The sequence below is a fragment of the Lutjanus erythropterus genome, chromosome 10, assembly GCF_056507025.1.
Source record: "Lutjanus erythropterus isolate fLutEry1 chromosome 10, fLutEry1.hap2, whole genome shotgun sequence".
Lineage (NCBI taxonomy): Eukaryota > Metazoa > Chordata > Actinopteri > Lutjaniformes > Lutjanidae > Lutjanus > Lutjanus erythropterus.
The window spans coordinates 27,673,240-27,692,921 of record NC_139326.1 but is presented as its reverse complement, the minus strand read 5'-3'; the positions used below and the strand labels follow the sequence as shown (position 1 = coordinate 27,692,921).

The 19,682-nt window shown below is 37.8% G+C and overlaps 3 protein-coding genes across 4 annotated transcripts in view; 1 reads left to right on the top strand and 2 right to left on the bottom strand.

Annotated features, from left to right (window-relative positions):
* The first annotated feature begins 162 nt into the window (after positions 1–162).
* On the top strand, positions 163–3,217 carry spaw (southpaw). Its single transcript, XM_084729584.1, has 3 exons — positions 163–711; positions 1,843–2,675; positions 2,777–3,217. Exons 1-3 carry the CDS (start codon positions 432–434, stop codon positions 2,927–2,929), a joined length of 1,266 nt encoding a protein of 421 aa, XP_084585710.1. The 5' UTR covers positions 163–431; the 3' UTR covers positions 2,930–3,217.
* Positions 3,218–7,591: 4,374 nt separating this feature from the next.
* Positions 7,592–12,599, bottom strand: eif4ebp1 (eukaryotic translation initiation factor 4E binding protein 1). 2 transcript variants are annotated; one of them, XM_084728879.1, is made up of 4 exons: positions 12,418–12,599; positions 12,122–12,277; positions 10,768–10,959; positions 7,592–8,197 (listed from the first exon to the last, which is right to left on the bottom strand). In XM_084728879.1, the coding sequence occupies exons 2-4, from the start codon at positions 12,255–12,257 to the stop codon at positions 8,166–8,168; spliced, it is 360 nt and encodes a 119-aa protein (XP_084585005.1). In that variant the 5' UTR covers positions 12,258–12,277; positions 12,418–12,599; the 3' UTR covers positions 7,592–8,165. The 2 variants fall into 2 exon arrangements, with proteins under 2 accessions (XP_084585005.1, XP_084585004.1); XM_084728878.1 differs by having other exon boundaries at positions 12,122–12,267.
* Positions 12,600–14,689: 2,090 nt separating this feature from the next.
* Positions 14,690–19,682, bottom strand: part of ank1a (ankyrin 1, erythrocytic a) — a 67,888-nt gene continuing 62,895 nt past the window's right edge. Inside the window, exon 45 of the mRNA XM_084728877.1 lies at positions 14,690–18,406. The gene's annotated coding sequence lies outside the window, so the exon portion shown is untranslated. The remainder of the gene's footprint in view (positions 18,407–19,682) is intronic.

Here is a 19,682-nt window from a genome sequence, read left to right as displayed (position 1 = left end):
AATTTAACTTGCTGGAATCTGCAGAAACCCTGTATGTGTGAATTTCTAAGACTTCTACCACCGTGGCTAAAGAGAAAGGTGATAATGGCTGTACACAGCATTTAAAGTATAATTTGTTAATTGATTTTTACATCTCTAAGGGATTAGGCTCCTGAATGAATGAATATAAAAGGCTAAGCAGGCGGTGTGACAGGACAATGACCTTGGCTAAATGTTTTCTTTCTCTCTGCCCCTCTGATGTGCTCTGATGATCAGAGGGGCAGTTCAGATGCCTGGAGTGGTCAGGGGTCATCAAAGGGCAGCTGTCCACTATAAAGGGGGTCTGGCTGCAGCTCCGTCTGCAGAGAGCATCATTTGAGCCTGAGACCAGCTGGAGGAAGGACAGAGAGCTTTGCTTCTCTCTCATTATTGTAAGAGTAGATTTAGTTAAAATGGAGACTAGAGTCCTAACAGTCCTCTGTGCAGTCCTCCTCTGCTCCTCTGGAGTTGTTTTCTCCACTCAGGGATATCACACAGGCCTCGAGGCCAGTTTAGCTTTAAGAAATCTCTCCATGAATCATGGCAGCGGATACCCACTGTACATGATGCAGCTGTACCGCTCATTCAGGACGGTCGATTCCTCGTCGTCAGGAGCTGTCAACATCTTCACCACGCGAGGTGACACCCCATCAGTGGACAGCTCTGACTCTGTCCTCAGTCTGATGGCCAGAGGTGAGTAAACACTTTAAATTTTATGGGTTTTTTTTGGTTTTTAAACATCACTGGATAGGAAGCATGGGATGTAACACTACCAAAAACACAAGATACAATAAAACAAGTATCATATTTGATGTTTGCTGAAGAAATGTGTGTTGTTTTGTCCATTTTATTATTATTTTTAACTTTGCATTTTATTCTTAGTCTCTATGATGCAACAATAAAAAAAACTCAAGGCATGATAATACCCCAATAAAAAGCCCATAATTGTAGTAAATATTGTGATATTAATTAAATAGTTGATTCTGATTGGTCAATTATGGCATTCTAAGGTCTGTTATTTCTGTATAACAGACTGTAGCTGTGGACACAGTTCTGATCTGACTCTGAAAGAGCATTAAAATTATTTTTAAATCTGTAAAATCATTTTAAAATTATTTTGTGTCAAATTATTCATTTGTTTTGGTAAGTAGCCATGCAATAAGTGAGATCCACCTCCTGTATCACCCTGTTGGGGCTTATTTCGCAATAATGACCTGCACACTGTACATTATCCATTAATCGGAAAAAAAATCCTTTATTAAATAATAAATCTGATATGCTATGCATTTTTATTAATATAAAAATTGTTTTTCCTTTAAATTCTTTAATAAAAATAAAAGTAGGCCGCTACAACCTAACCACGTGCAAAAAATTAGCATGAATTATCTTTGGCAAAAAAAATAAACTAATTAACCCTGCAATATCACAGTAGATATTGTCACAGTCTGCTATATATTTTTTTCTTGTAATATCACAATATTCAATATATAGTTACATCTGGTTTATATCCTGTGTATGTTAGTTTCTGCTCAGTGTGTCGGTGTTTGGTTGGTGCATTATCTGTGTTTATCATACCCTCCCTCTTTACAACTCAGCAAGTGTCAAAATGCTTATTCAACTTTAAAGGCTCTCTCTGTTTTATGTGACAGGGTGTGTATATTAGCCCTCAGACGGCCTTGCACAGGGGGGTTCAATACACATCCTGTCCTGTCCACACTCCTACTCTGCTGTTTTGACATTTGTCCAGGGATCTGGTTCACCCTCAGACTGCTGCTGACTGCTGTGTGTGTGAGCTCTCATTTAAATGGTTTGTCTTATTTTTAGGTTGCCATCAAGTGGGTGAACGATGGACAATCACATTTGACATGTCGTCCGTCTCCACCAGTGAGCATGTCCAGCTGGCAGAGCTGCGGATCAGACTGCCAGCATTCTCCAGCTCTCAGCATGCCACTGTGGATTTATATCACTCCAAAAAGCAGAGCTGTGACCCAGGCAGCACATCATGCCAGGATGAACACCTTTTCCTGGGGAGCTTTGGCACGTCACCCAACAGCTCCATGTCCTCCTGGAAGGTTTTTAATGTGACTGCTCTGTTAAAATACTGGCTGTACCAGGGAGACAGAGTGCCTCAGGAGGCCTCAGGAGAACCTGACATGGATCAGGGGAGTGGTGATGGGGATGAAGGGGAGACTAGCAAGTCCCTCTTCAAGAATTTGAGATTGAGAGAAAGAAAAATCCACCATCCAACCTCAAACCGGGTCATGATGGTCATCTTCTCTAAACAGAACCTGCCTCAGGAAGGCCACACGGCGTATAGTCTCATCCACACTGTGGAAAACTCCAAGTACGTGACCAGGGACAGAGTCAGCAGTGACAGTCAGAGTCGACGCCACAAGAGGAACAAGATGGAGAGGCTGAGGATCACTGACGGAGCTTCACCTACTGCTGCTGTACCAGCAGCAGCAGCAGCAGCAGCAGCAGCAGAGCCGGTCCAGAGGCTGCTGTGTCGGAAGGTGGACATGTGGGTGGACTTTGATCACATAGGCTGGGACGAGTGGATCGTGTACCCTAAACGTTACAATGCATTTCGCTGTGAGGGCGAGTGTCCCACACCGCTGGACGAGTCCTTCCAACCCACCAACCATGCGTACATGCAGGTAAGATGACAGATTGATTTTTAATCCAATTTAAGTCTTTGGAATAATATTTTTTTTTTTAGTTTCTTGATTATTCATGTGTATTTCTCGTGTATTTTCAGAGCCTCTTGCGACATCACCATCCAGAGAGAGTGACCTGTCCATCCTGTGTACCAACGCGACTCAGCCCACTGTCCATGCTCTACTACGAGAACGATGATCTGGCCCTGCGGCATCACGAGGACATGATAGTTGAGGAGTGTGGCTGTCACTGAAGGCCTGCCAGTCTCTAGTTTCACTGCAGTCAGAACAGTCATCATCTTGAAATTTATTGTCTTCACGTGAACTGAGAGCTCCTCGTCGTGGCCTTTTATAACAAATGGCATGATATGACTGTTAAATTTGAATAAATATATTTCATCCATACTGGGTGGTACACAATATTATATCTTTAGTAAGGAGAAAGACACAAATGTTATATGTTTTATCTATTTATACATTATAGTATATATATTGTACATAAAATCTGAAAAAATATATTAAAACATTTTATTTTAACATGATTGTGATGTTTGATTGATTTTTGATGATGGGTATTTATTAAAGGTAGAATCAGTAAGATTTGTCAGAGCTGTTCATAAACGCAGCAGAAAGATAATTGATAGTCTCATTCCCAGGATATCAAAGACCAATGTTTTGGGTTGGTGAACCATCCTGAGCACAGCAAAATAAATAATGAGGAAATGAGGAAATACAGACAGAGGGCTGCAGGGTCTCTGCAGACACAGACACCACCACACACAATTTACAGTTTCATGTAGTGGGTCATAGGGAAATAGAAAATAGAATAGGAAAGTGTTGCATATTATCCCTTTATTATATTTATTATTTTATTTAGACCAAATAATTGTTTTACAAGTCACAAGTAAGTCTCAAGTCTCCTAAAAAAAGTCATAACACTTTCTTCACCAGATGTAACAGCATTTCAACAATAGAGCCTCAACTTACCATTCTTTGTGCAACTTCAAATAGTGAATGAAATTCATAGTTTAATTTTTGTACATAAACTAAATTATCTTTGGTGTTGCTATTATTTCCATCTGGAGCTCAGTATGGTTCTCTCCTGTAACTTGATCAGATGCTGTCAGACTGATTCAAAGTGAATCTCAGGTATTAAACTGTCAACTTGCTGAGAACGAATATTGATATTAATATTAATATTAATTATAATTAATACTGATAATTAATTCAGGAAATAAAGGGAAATGATTTGTGGATTCACTCTTTAAATAATATCCTTTGAAATATTTGGGTTTGGCTGAAGTCCAAGTACGATTTATTGTCAAAGCCGTTTTTTTTTTTTTTTTTTTGTCTGGTCTAAAGTAATCAATTTTAATAAAGACGAAGCTCAGGACACTTAATATTTCAGTGCTATTGAATTTAGTGGTATTGCAAATTGCAAGATTCAGATTGTTATATAACAATGATCATAAATTGCCATTAAATAACTTAATGATTTGTAAAGATAAAAAACATTTCCTCAAGACTTTATTTTTTATTTGGATTTCATTTAAAGTGATTTCTGTTGACTCTCTAAAGAGTCCATGGACAAATGAAATAATTAAGTGACTCAAAAAAATAAATGAATAAGTCATTAAATGCACTAAAAATACAAAAAAGTATTATTTAATTTATAACATGACATAAATTAATATCTCCTTATTTAGCTTTGTATTAATTTCCTTTCCATTTAATTTTCCATTGTATTTAACCAGAAATATATTTATTCATGCAAATACCTGTGTATTTCCCAAGAGTTACTTGTTTCTGTATTTTTTTCTTTTACATTTTTTCATGCACTACTGCTTTATTGTGCAGATTAGGGGGCTGTCGTGTCATAGGTTCAACTTTTCACACTGGTTAACTGACATCTGAGTGCATAGATCAACTACTTACATTTTTTTGGTGCATTTGATGGAATATTAATTTATTTATTGAGACGTATGCAGTACGTAAATAAACTACACTAAAACAGCATTGGCTATTATGCAGAATGAAATACACAACTTAAACCTGTTTTATACACACTCTCTGAGAGCAAACATGAAGCCCTTCTCAGAGGCTCAACCTGCTCGTAGATACTCATCTACATCTTAATCCCACTTGTCCTCTGTGACTTGTGACCAGTTTACATTTTAGTGTATTAGCCTTCCTCACCTTCAATCAACATCTTTGGGCTTATTACAGCACACACAGCATCAGAGGTCATTAGTGTCCTCTCTGCCAGGCCTCTTTTGTTGATTGTGATCAAACAGGCGGGCTGAGAGGAACAACACAGAAAGTAAACTGAAGGACGGAGTGAAAAGGGGGTAGAGAAAAGCTGCAGTAGCGTTTGTTTATTTTGGGGAGGGGCTGAGGGGTGTCAGGAAGCAGAGGTAACAAGGGGAGATTTTTAGACCCCAAACAGACAGGGAGCAATGCGAGGGATGGGTCAGAGAGTCAACGTCTGGATGCTGGAGCTACTGTGGAGGACAGACTGGGTGGACTGGAACTGATCAGCTGAAACCGTTCAATCCACACTTCACCCAGGACAAGACCAGACAAACTCCTCTGGGAACTTTCACTTTTATTCAACTGATGTGTGTTTTCCTTTTAAGTCTGGCCAAAGATTATACCTGAAAAATTTAATCTAGTTTACAGGTTTACAATATAACAAATGATACAATGTGCTTTTTTTTTACACTCAATTAAACAACAGTAAAGTATCTAATCTATTGTTTATTCTTATGAGTTACACAGTGATCAAATATGATCTGTATAATGAAGCTGATGGGTGTGGAGGACAGTTGCTGCCAGTAATAAAAAACAATTATTATCCCATTAAATACATCAAAAATATTACAATAAAAAAGTTAATCTGTGCACTCAGATGTTGTCCAATCCATAGATGAAAAGTTGAAACCATCACATGGCACACAATGAAGGGAGCGAGAAAGGCAAACAATACATAAGTAAACAAATTAATTAATTAATAAAATGGAAAATTAAACAGGACACTACTTTTGATATATTTCACGGTATATTAAATTATTAATAAGTAACTTGTTTATTTCTTTATTTTGTTTTTGGCAGTTATGTTTGAACATAACTGCCAAAACCAAAAATAAACATGTGAATAAAAGACTCAATGAATAAATCAATATGCTATTAAATGTCAATTCTTTACTCCTCTCTGACAGTCACAATTAAAGTAGTTGATCTATGCACTCAGATGTTGATCAACCAACAGGTTGAAAAGTTGAACCTGACATGACAGCCCCCTACTTTGCACAATGAAGCAAAAATTTATAAAGAAATGCAAAAGGAAATGGTAAATAAACAGATACTGAAGCAAATTAAAACAGAAATATCAAATGCATGCTACATTTTATAAGTAAATAAATCTTTAATATTTTAGCTTCACTTAATTGCATATTACTTTATTTATTGAAGGACTTATTTACTTATTTTTGGTATGGTCCTCCGCAGATGTGGAACCTCGACTTGTCTAGAAAACAGAACACACAGTAGCAGGACAGCTCGTCATGTCATCACCTCCAGAGCATGTGTCAGTTCTCACACATCTGCTCCATCCTGAACAAACTGCTCTGTTTGGTAGGCAGGCAATTCCACTTTATCTGGAATAATACTGAATTAATTCAGATTTTTTTTAAAAAAATGTTTATTTTCCTCAAACGTTTAATACTTGTCTGTATTTGTGTTAAATTTTAGTGGACCTACAGCATGTCTTCTTTTCTGCTACTTAAGGGTCATTTTTACATTTAAACCAATGAACAGTATTTTTGTCTTGAGCCTTACCGACGTCAGCGTAACACTGGTCCATGACAGATATATCAGTATCGCTGTATTTGTTTTCAAAGATGCACCAATATGAAAACTTTTGCAGAATGCAGAAAATGATGATTTAGGTGATTTAGATTTACCACAAAGGGGAACATTTATGAGAACCAGAGGATCTCCCTGACAGGAGTGAACGCAGAGAAGCTGCTTCTTGTTTTACAGCCTTCACCTTCTTGACTGGCAGCATTAAAATAGTCAGCAATGGACTGAAGTTGAACAGTACTGATCTTTATTTAACTATTTGTTTTATTTCTACTTATTCTTTATTTTTCAGTGTTGATTTCTGGAATTGCTTGGCAGTGTATGTGTTATTTAACATTTATTTATTTCAAACATTAAAGAATATTTAACTTCTGAGTATCTTTGCATAATGCCAAGAAGACAAATGTTCATATTCATATTTGTGGGTCGCTGTCTTACACATCTTTGGAAACGTAGATTAAAAAACAGAGGTACACTTCATCAGAAAAGCTGCCAAACAATACTGAATAGTTCAGTGCAATAGTGCCTGAGATGTAAGAGAGTAAGTGAGTAATACACTCGCATAAAAAAGTGAAAGCACGTCAAAACTTGAGCAACAGAAGAGGAACAAAAATGTTGCACGATGACCTCATCCAGCTCTTTGGAAGAGGGAGTTTCTCTCGGCTGTGTTCAGTTGTATATTGACCTCTCTTTATACAGTCCACTGACTGAGGTTATCAGCTGCCTGTGAGCTCTGTGAGGAATTCCTCTGATATGACTTGTGCTGAATCAGGGCAGCACAGGAAGTACTGAAGGCTGCTCAGCCACATATCCTACAGTCAAGATTTGTCATTTCAACATGTGTATTAGCTTTTCAGGAAACATCTGAGCTGCAAGTAACTCAGTTGTAGATTATCCTGGAAATAACTGTTTTTATGGCTTTTTTACTCTTACTGTCAGATGGCACTGTCCGGGAGAAATGTGTATTCAGGCCAGTGAACCAACAAACCTCATTATTGTAAAAGACTCAACAGGAGCACACAATTTAGACACATACAAACACGACAAAAACAGTGTTGTTTGCTTTAATGGTGTTTGCTTTAATGCTTTGTCTCCCTACAAACTGTGTGAAAATCTGTTCCAAAATTTGATCAACAAAAGTTTTACATTCTCTGTATGACACATTATACAGTATCTTGAACACTTCAAGGCAGTATCTGAAGAGAGGAGTCAGAAATTGTGTGGAAATAAAAGCACATCAAGTGACAAACCCTTCTGGAATGGTTTTAGCTCATTTCAATTATTAATTTTCCACATTTTCATTAATTTATCTCAGTTCTTCTGGATGAGGCTTCGTTGGTGTTAAGTACTTGTCAGTGTTGATTTAGCCACTACAGGAAGGCACACTTTGTCGCACATAAATCAGGTTTAAGCCTTGAGGCAGACAGAAAAAAAAGTTTCACTTCAGATTTGTTCTGGGCAAAACAAGCAAATTAAATGGATAAAGACAGACTTTAAAACACTAAGACACTGGAGATACTGAAGGCGTCCTCATGGAATGGATGATGGGAAAAGAGGAGGTGTTCCTGAGCCTCTCCGCGAAGCATCTTGATGGGAAGTCTGACATCTTAATACTCGTTCCAGGACCATCTAGATGTCCATTTCAAACTGTGAGTCATCGCCTTAAAAAGACAACAAATATTTCATTAAAGGAACACCAAATGTTTTCCCTCATTAGGATTAATCTTTGACAGTCTCATATTTAACTCTCAGTAATATTTCAAGAAGACTGAAAGACTAAAAACATTAGCAGGTAAAATTTTAAGTAAAATCTGACAGTGACCACAGCAAGTTCAACAGAGGGTGACTGACAAGACTAAAGAATCAGTTACTTATGTGGTTTGTAACACACCTATCTAACCTGAAATTAGGGATTCCCCAAATACATATTGGCTGAGTCTGAGGCCGAGTACAGTGTATTGTAGGTACATTTAATATTAAGCCAAAATAGACTACTGAATTTTACCACTAAGCAGGGTTCCTATGCCTTTTCTGAAGTCAAATTCAAGCATTTTCAAGCTGTACCAGTACCTTACAGGAGTGGTAGATTACAGATTTATATGTGCTCAAAATACTTAAAGCAGATTTTATTGTTAAAATTGTTATTAAAATTATGCTTCATGACAGGATTCTACTGAAGGGTGACAAATTAGATGAAAACACAAGCTTCACTTCATAAAATATCCCACCCATCTGTAAGAAGACTTTAGAGCTGCAAAAACTAGTCAGTTAACTAATCTGTAACTAAATTATTCAACAACTATTTTGATAAAGTTAAAATTCTTTACTCCTCTCTGACAGTAAACTGAATATTTTGGATCTGTGAACAAAACAAGATATTTGAGAACACCGTCTTGTATCTTAGGAAATGCCAATCAACATTTTCCAACCATTTTTTAAGAGTTTATGGACCAAACAATGAAGTGATTAATAGATTAATTGACAATGAAGATACATGTTACAGGAAAGACTTGAAAAATAGGTCCGAACATGTGGAGCACACAGAAATACAAGACTGTGACAGGATTAATTGAGCAATCGATTGTTCTGAGTCATTTTTTAAGAATAAAACAGGGTGAAATTCCTATGGTGAAAGTAATGCAAATAACATTTCAAGCAGCGTCAAGCACTGTATTCAAAATCCAAGCACTTTTCAAAGCTTGAAAACATTACATTAAAATTCAAGTGTTTTCAAGGATTTCCAGCACCCATAAGAACCCATGTGAACATAACACCACATGAATAATAATAGAGTTGAGTTTTCCACAACACAATTACGTAAAATGTTCACAATAAAAGCCTTGATAAGACATTAGAGGGCTTTTCATTTGAGAGTTAGTGTTGAGTTTGTATTAACAGCGTAATGCAGTATCCTTAACAGGAAAAATGTGAGCAGAAAAAGAGCCGTCATACTTCTACTGACAAACTATAGCTGGCTAGCTACCTCACTAACATAGCAAACATGTGATAAGCATGAGTGACATGATGGTTATCAGGGACAGTGTTATATTAGGGGTATATTGAAAGCATAAAATGGGGTGATTGTTTATTACCTTTCCAGCGATATACTTTACATTTTATATTTTCAATTTGCAACTCATCGTGAAGACACTGCTCGACTCCACCACAGCACACCTCCACATACACATGGTTGTTGCTCTCAGGTTCATGGACAAAACCACATAGGAGCAGTACTTGTTGGCTGATTTAATTTTCATCATATATTAAATAATATGTTAAAGACGGGAGTGACATCATTGTCAACAAGTCTGGATAGCATGTTCTGGATTCATTCTATGTTCATGTGAAGGCAACACAAGGCAACATGTCGTTGACCGATCTTTGCAATCAGCAACTAGAAAGCATTAATCCCATCTCCACATCGCATAATTTTACTGATTATTGGTCGATCAATCTGGGTATCCCTGCTTGAAATGCTCTTAAATATGTTTCTGTCTTTATTTTAATAACAAACAACTCATTTAAAATAAACATTTAGTTTTGATGGAAACAACTTCTTGTGTATACACTCAGTCAATCCATTCAAGAATAAAAAATGCAATTTTACCTGGATTCCAGACCTCTGAATCACTGCTCACAATGATTAAAATTGCTCTATTGTTCTGCTCATTGATGGCTGTTGTCCCACTTTAGAGAAACAACTAAGCCAATAAGAGCTTTGTAGGAGGACTTAAAAATGGGGAAGCTATCTTCTTGTGCCACAGCAAGAAAAACTGTGACAAAAAAAAAACTGCCAAGAAAATGGTGACAGGCGTAGGTGAGACTGACGCAGCTGTTCAGCTTTCTAAAATTTGACTTATAGAAATAACAACTCTAAAAACTGATCAAAAATTATTTTGACATCACTAGCTACTGATTGGTTGGAGCAAAATTACAAATCCCTCCTGAACAGATTTATGCTAACACAGAACAATAAAGTGAATTGAAATGACACATGACTTTCCTGTATTTTGTGATCTAATCTCAAACTGGTTTTATCACCCATGTAAGACGGATAATGGCAGCTGTGTGAAAACAGTTTTATGATCTGATGGCAGATATTGATAACCGTGACACAACTGAGGCACAGGATTCATCAGTACTGTGGTTGTCAGCAGCTAAATGAATCCTTCACTGTTTAACTTCAAGTGCTAAAGCCACCCTATGATGGTTATCTGACGTGTGAACATACCAGTATTGCTGCTGTTGGGTGCAATGATGTTGTTGTTGTTTAGTAGTTCTCCATTATGGTCCTTGTCATTGGTGTCACTGGAGGGAGGACTGGTCACACCTGGAATGATGGGCAGACCTTGAGGAGGAGTCTTGGTCACTGGAGAGCTGCGACACTCCAGCAGGAACTTTCGGTCATAGATGATCCTGGTACCTTTAGTGTGAAGAGAAGGAGGAACATCAGCTGCTTCAACCAGTTTCTGTGTATTTATGTTTTTTTTTTTCTTTTTGTCTTAGTGTTCACTTTATGTGCCCTGTTTTATGCGTGCCGTATGTATGCTGCATTACTAACTGTGCTACTTGGGACAAATAGAGTTATTGATTGATCATATTAATACAGGTGTGCAACGTGTATTTCAACTAACTAAACTTCTGACTAAAAATTGTATGGCCATGTACATGCTTACTGAGGGAGGTTAGGTACTTGTATAACTGCCTATATTTGGACCATTTCTTGATTTAGGCTGTGTCTTCTGACTGAACCAGGGTTTAATAATGACAGTTTATACAAAACACTAAAATCTGATCAGTAAAAATATACAATTTAGTTATTAAATACTGACTAGACAATTAAAAGGTTTGTGACAAATGGACATATTTTGATTTTGTGGCAGTACTGAATGAGTGACCCTATAGTGTTGTTTTATTTAACCTCAATGATTTTTTATTCATTCATTTTTTTCGTTCTAATGTCCCACTGACATATTTGTCATTGCACAAAATTCTAACATCTTGTCAAAATCTGTGTACGTCAAAAGAGCCAAAAAAACAAAAACAAACACAAGTACAAACAAACAAAGAACCTTTAAACGTCTTTTATAAAAATCAACAACTTAGTCAGCTCCTACCGGAGGGCACCAATCACTGCTTTAGTTACCCGTGACGTATGCCCTCCCTCCACGAGCATCATTAGCAGCGGAGGACAGCAGGTGTCGCTAACGTTCAAAGATCAGCTGATTAAATTCACAATAAAAACCACAAGCACTACTCTTTTAAGGAGAAAACAGCGGTATGGACATATATATCGTCACATGCATGGGTTCATACTTACTTCCTTGCATCTGAGACAGTGTCCACTTCTCTTTTCATCTAACAATTGCTAGCTAGCGTTAGCAGTTAGCTTGAGCAGAGCTAGCAGCTGGTTGTGCACAGTGGTGTTTGACAGCAGCCGACCTCATGGAGTTAGCCTGAGCGCTGCACTCACTGACAATACAGCTGTTCAGTGTGGAGCAGAGTATACATCATGTATGGCCGTGGGTAAGAGCACATGTCCTCAGCACATTTAAGCTTATAAGATGTATTGAAACAGGTCGTACCTCCAGGGGTGGTGCTGAACAGGGTCCCTCCTGGAGTCGTGGAGTAGTCGTGGGGCATGTGCGCCGAGTCGTTGATGGTCACCCTCCTGGTCGACGGGATGGCCTTGGCAGTGGTCTTCTGGCAGTCAGTGGACATCTTCTCTCGACTATAATGAACTAAAACAAGCTAACTGGATAACATGAAACTGGCAGAAAGTCTTGGTTTGACAAAACAACAAAGCCACACCGCGCCTGCTTCAGATATTGCTGCTTTGGCTCAACAGAATGGCTACTTTCGGATAAATAAAAATAAATACCTCTTTTTCATAAGTGCAAATGATGACAGGTAGTATCTAAATAACGTCACATTACAACATGCAGCCTCTCACACAAAGTGTCCACAGGTTCTTTGTTAAAAGGACCTGAGCACCGCTCACACTCACTCTTTACATGCACACAAAACAACACAGGCAGACAGACAGAGAGCAGACAGACAGGCTGCAGGGAAAATCATGCTCCAGAGCTGCACAAAATTAACCTCTTCCGCCCCCTACTGGTACATAATGCCTGTGCAATGGCCGTACAGTTACTCTGTTTAAATTATCATATTGAAGCATGTCTGCAAAAAAAAATAAATATTAGATCCAAGTGATTATACACTATGATATAATTAGGCTAAATTATCAATTCTTATGACCTTGTTAGAGAAACTATCACCAGTTTAATTATAGCTTTAAATGAACAGTTCACCCCATAATCAAAACATATTTTTACCCTTACTTGTAGTGCTATTTGTCCATTTACATTGTTTTGGCATGAGTTGGCACTCAGCTTGTGGTGCTCAAAGCACCCGAAAAATACACTTGGAAAAACTCAACAGCAATGTGTTTTTCCAGAAATCATGACCTGGATACTCAAGAAAATCTACAATACAAATATTCAGTTTACTGCCAGAGAGGAATGAAGAAACAGTACATATTCACATTAAAGAAGCTGACATCTGAGAATTTAGATTTTTTTTAATTAAGTAATGACTCAAAATAATTGATGCAGATTAATTTAATAGTTGATTAATAATAGATTAATCATTGCAGCTGTTGTGTTTTATGTTCATTGTTAGGCTCATTAGTTTGTGTACCTGTTCCTTTGTTTGTTGTGTGCAATTGATTGATTGAACAAAAAATGGTGAAATTTCCAACCAGCAAAGCGTGTTTTCACTTGAGGACATGATAATGAATTGGTATCTGTGTGTGCACTGTGCATGGCAGTATGTAATCCTAACAATAATCCCCAGTTTTACTAAATGTATCTGTAATCTGATTAGATATTTTTTAAATCTATAACTCTAATGGAATACAGTTACCTTTTTTGTGTATCCAGATTACATAATCTTGCTACATGTAATCTGTTACTCCCCAAGCCTCCATATATAAAATATATAGATGCTGCATTGGCCTTTAGCGTTTACATCAACGTTGCCACCATATTGGTCTGATGAAGACTGGCCTGTGAACACCTGCCAGAAAAACAGCAGCCATACTATATTGTGACAATGCTGCTGTATCACATCAACACACCGAAACGGTCAGTATGGCGTCTACATATGACAGTTGTATATGTCTGTGGATCAGAGGAGAACTCATTAATGTTTCCATTCTGTGCTGTCAGAATCATGAGTCTCTCATCCATGAGTAGAAGTGTGCTTCCTTCTTTGCAGTCATATGATTATGTGGTAGAAAGAAAAGAAATCCTACACAAAACTGACCCGTTGTTGTTGAGTCAAATATATTATTTTGGCAGTTAGAGACCACAAGCTGAGAGCCATCTAGTCCCATTTTATTGGACAGAAGGTAGACATCTCTGTGGCTGACATCTTCAAAACTCAACAACTCACATCAAAACAATATAGATGAATAAATATGGATAACAATGGAGAGACAAACTAGCCAGTGATGCATTCTTTTGTCCATTTATATGTGGGCTTTTGCAGTTTCAAAAAGTAGCTCAGCATCAGACATCATGTTAAACATTTGGTACCTTGTTGAAAGTCTAACAAGACATAGTGATCTTCATATGACAGTTCGGCTTTATGCACAAGACAAGGCCTGGGGAAATTCAGCATATTTATTTACATTTTGTGTGACTAAATCTATGGTACAATCATCAGTAGTTGGATGCATGTGGAATAAATAAAACTAGACTAAAAAATAAAATTAGGCACAAAAAAAACAAACATTTTAGTTAACTGAAATAAAATAAAAACTATATAAACAATATCATTTACTTCCAAAGGTAATTCAAATTAAATAAAATATACAGGAAGCATGAGGAGGCATTGGTGTATATGTTTCTTGAGACTTGGGTGTCTATACAACTGTGAATTATGTTGTGTTTGTATTGTAATACCTATTCTGAACTTACCCTCTATATTATAATAAAAAATAAAGGTAATGCTGAAACAATAAAAGCTAAACTGAAACAAGCAAACCCACTCTGGAACCAAACTGAAGCTAAACTAAACTGAAAATAAAAAATACTGAGATAATAGCTGATTAAGAGCCACACAAAAGTATCCACACTATACACAAAGACATTTCATTTCTTTATTAATTTTGTAAATGTTGAGCTGGTGTACAGAGTAAATTGTCAATAGATGTCCTCGGATTTGATTGGATTAAAAGGCTTTTACATTTATATTTTAAATTCATGTTTGACTCTCCATAACAATAAAAAAAGCAAACAAAAACAGGTTAAAATACCCACAAGACCCCTATTTATCCCCAGGTTGCAGGCATTACCCAGAACTCAACAGTCTCTTGGTAGCTACAGCTGTATGATGCTAAAAGTACATCCATAACATAACTAGAATCCCATTTGACAAGTAAGGGTGCATAGCATTCTAAGTAAATATATATATTTATATATATTTTCATATATTTCATATATATATATAGCCTTTTTATGTTAAAAACATTTTCTGTGCATGTGCGCAGTTGCATTCCTTAGTATTGAGTAATATGCTATTGCGTTAATAATGTCTTCAATCCATTCTAAAGGAATATACATGTGTTCTCTAGTTTTTGCAACAGTTAATATTTTTGCATGAACTTGGTGCATGGCATCGTCTCAGTTGTCCCTCGCTCAGTGCAGGGCTGAATTCATCCTCCTCCCTCTGGACTCCTCCATTCAAACCGCGTTCAATCTGTCACCATGTGGAAGCCTTAAGAATCGGCTCAGTTATATTTGGTAAAAGGGGAGGGTTAGAAATTAGGGGAAGGTTGTGTTGAGGAAAAAATGCTTGTCATCTTGAAAAGACTCAGCCATCGGAGCCACCAAGCATCCCCATCTAACTTCAAAGTACTCCGCCTTATATTGTTTTTTCTCTTATTGCCCCCCCTCCCCGTTGCTCCTACCCTGACATCAGCAGTGGATTCATAAGCGGCCCCCTGCTTCAGAAACCAACCCAAGCATACCAATAATGATGAGCCCTTAAGAGAGCAAACCGTACACTTTAACATAAGGGCTAAATACACTGTTACACTGCTGTGTAATCCTTATTGACATCTACCTTTTTTGTGATTATTAAAAAAGATAATAAAATAGAAATAATATCTGATGAAGGGGTATTTAAAGTTAAAGTGTCCAGAACCCATTTGAGGCGTCTCCTCTCTTTAAATCTCTCCTCCTATTATTACATGATTTGTATGTATGTTTGTAATGAATGAAGAGCAGATATTGAGTGAATACCCTATCATCTACTAAAATACAGAGCCAACACAGACTTTATATAACAAGACTCACAGGATACCAAGACCTTACATTCATCATCTCTGGCTGTGAAGCCGTGCTAAAACAAACACTTATTGATGGGTGATTATTGCAGCGTTTTTGTGACTTACATATTCCCCCATAATAATAATAATAATAATAATAATTATAATGATGATAATAATAATAATAATAATGATAATAAAGAATTCAATGTCTTAACATGACGTTTGAAGTAAATGCATGTAGGTAAATTGATATCATGTGAGATGGCACGCTTATTGAGGTAAATCAACTTTTAAAAAATATGTGAATTCGCAGTATTACTTCCTGTGATATTATCACAAATTGTCCCAATATCCAGGACTGAATATGTGATATTAAAATCACACGCACAAACACACACGCAACAGGATTTCTTTCAAGGTGCATATGAATGTCAAAGAAACACACCTACATTCCCTGGTGAGTAACAAAACCAGACTCTGGGCACTTTGCAGATGGGATGGCTGGTAGGATACCAGTATTTGCCCAGTTTTAAGTGTAAAACTTCATAGTTTTCATTTATAGAGAGGCAAAGTGATAAAAAGGTGGGATATTAATGTACTGACATCATTTCTGAGTGGAGCCTAAAGCTGTGATTAACAGATCGGAAGCTCGATCTTATAGGAAGAACATGAACTATGATCCTAAAATCCTCTCAAACACACACTCAAACACACATCCTTTCCTCTTGTAAGCAGTTATTGCTTCTGCTGAAGTACAGTTAAGACAGTATATCATGAAAATAAAAGAAAAACACAAAAAAAAGCAAGGAGTGAAACAAGAGACACGCTTCTGGAAGGGTCAGGCTCACAGTTGCGGGTCAGTATTACAGTTTCTCATCACAGTGATTGGTGACTGACTGTCTTTGCTACACTCCAAAGAATTGCCAAGGAGACAAACATCAAAGCTCAACACGTCCTCGACCCCTCAACACGACACTTGGACACTTCCTCCAGCTTGTCAAACCAGTGCTACATTATTATTTCAGCTACTTTACCCTCATCAAGTGACATCTTCTGGTGGCGGTGGTGATAGTAATGGTGGTGGTAAAATGGTGAGATGGTGTATTTAAGTGCACCTGCATGATGAGGTCAATCAGACACTGCTGAAGGTGGGATCCCGCCCCCTGCTGGAGGTAGGGCGGGACTGCTACATCTACTCTGAGAGGCTGACTTGGAGGGGTGAGGGGGTGAGAGGTGGAGGTAGGGCGATTAGGGCAAAAAGAGTGAAGACTGATATCTGATTAACACAAAACCTCACGAGGATACAGCTCACAGGGGACGGAGTGGGATGGTAGAGTAGGTTAGTCGCTCGTCGCTCATCGTATATCTCTTTATCACCCTCTCCACAAGGCAAACCACTCTGCGGGAAGATCAGGGGGGCGGGTTTTCTGCAGAAACCTGCCTCCCAAAGCTCAAAAAATCCCCCCACAGCACAGTAAAATGACTTCTTCCCTCTACAGTTTGACATGTCAAAAGCAAAGGGCGGAAAGCACATGAAAAGCACAAAGAAACAAACAACCCGACGCACAAAAATCCGACGTTTTAAAACAGGCAGAGCGACACAACATTTGTATGTTCTTGTACCCACAAAGATCTCAAGATATATAGAATAATATATAGGTTCAGACCCAACGAACCAAACGAGAAAAACAGGGAGGGAGTTTCTTATGTACCTGAAACAGCAGCATCAGTGGCATCGCATAGAGGGATCTTAGAACATAAACAACACACGTAACACACAGTCACGTATAGAGCATTTTAGTGCATACGATATTATGTACAACACCGATATCCTTGGGTGATAATTGTAGCTTTTACTGGACGTTTGAGAGCACTGGGACAGGTTTAAAACTAGTGTGTGATGCTCTTAGCTGGACGAGTGTGGCAGGGAGGAGGGGGAGTAACCTGTTGCCTAGAGATTATGTAATTCTCAGTGTTTTAGTCGGCCTTTTTTGACTGATAAACTTTCCCCATGTTGGTTTAGAAAACTGGCCAGTGGTTGGCCGTACCCCACGTTGCATGCCTGTCCCACACAGCAGTGTCTCCTCCCCATCCCTCCCCTCCCTTTTTTGTACCCTCCCTTGTATTCCCTTCAGTATTTGTAGTTAAAGACAGGCCATGCGGCAGCAGTCACTCATGCTGATACAGATAACAGGAAGCACGTTTTGGTTGCTAGTTTTTTTTTTGTTTGTGTTTGGTTTTTGTTTTATACGAAATCATGCTTCTAGCCTAGTAGTAGATGTTTTTTTTTCCACGGTTTCTTAAAAAAAAAAAAAAAAAGGTAATAAAAACTACAAGTAAATCCATATCCTTCTCTTCTGGTGCGTGCTGATAGTCGGCAGAGCCGCTGTGGTTGTCATAGCGTTGGTGTCTGTTGCCGTTCATTTCTGTCTGTCTGCCTTTTATTGTGTGTTCTTCCTCTGTCAGCTGCTGCTGGTCATGTGTCCATGTAGGATGGTTTTGGTGAAGGGGTTGAATCCTGTGGAGAACTCTGTGGAGAGAGGAAAATACACCGATTTAGGAGAAGCTACACCTTCATCTTGCTACAACAAGAACAAAAACATGCAAGCTGCAGTTAGTCGATGCAAACGTGAGAGTTTTTGAGTCTGAGACGTGTACACAATCACAGTGGAAACCTCTAATTGCAATCAGGTTTGTCCAGGTCAAACTGACTAATATAACCAATTCCTTTTTTCTTTTTCTTTATAGTCTATATATTGTTCTGCACTCCAGTCCAGTAGATGGCAGTAAAACACGAAACAATATGGCTGGAAGTCCCTAAAGAACATTTACTTGACAGTTGTGTGATTTACGTGACTCTTTTACTTACTACAGCCACCAAACTCTTGTGTTGTTATGTACATGGACATTAGAGGAGAAATCTAATACTGTATATATTTACTGTAATAAATCATAAAATCAGCACTAAATGTCAGCAGAGACTATGGAAACATGCTCAATTAAAATACTCGCTTCTCTGACAACAATACTACAGCCACGATGTCCCTCTTTGAAATTTCTATTCTGGGTCTGTATGACTTTTTGTTTGCCCATTTCACATTAATTAGATTTAAATGAATGCAGAATGTTGCCAAATGAGTAAGTGTCTATTTATGAGTCGTAGGAAATAATTAATAACCTTTCAGTAGGAGCAGATGTTTATTATTTTATTATTAAATTAAAATGTATTTGTGTTACGCTCCTGCAGTGTTCCTGCAACTTGCCTGAGCTTCCTTAAGTCTGGGGAGGAGAAGGCGGGGGGAAACAACGTGTGCTTCATGCAACTTGAGTTTGGTGCAACTGTAACATATTGCTCCTAAAGGCTCCTTTAAGCACTCTGGAGCTAGCAATGCTAAAGCTAATGTTGTTAACACCTAAAAAGTTAAAATAACCCTGTGATTTAGCTATTGCATTGATAGTAATTCTGCCTTGATGACTTACTTTTTAGTAGTAGTAGTTTTGTCATGTATAAAAAGACCCCAAATGAACACTGGAAGCAGACTACTTGATTACTGTGAGTGAATTAGTTACAAAGCATTTGTATAGTAATGATTTTGTCCCAAGTTTTTTGATCCACATATATGGTTGGTCACTGTTACTGTGATCACTGTAAGCGATTTCCACTGTACTGTTGTATACAGTCTTTAAAATGGCCTTATATAAAGTGGCCATCTTTAAAAAGTCCTATCAATTGTTGCTCACACATCAGCTGAATTACTGTTAATTTTTATTCAGTCACTGTACTGTAACACTCTATAAAACAGCAC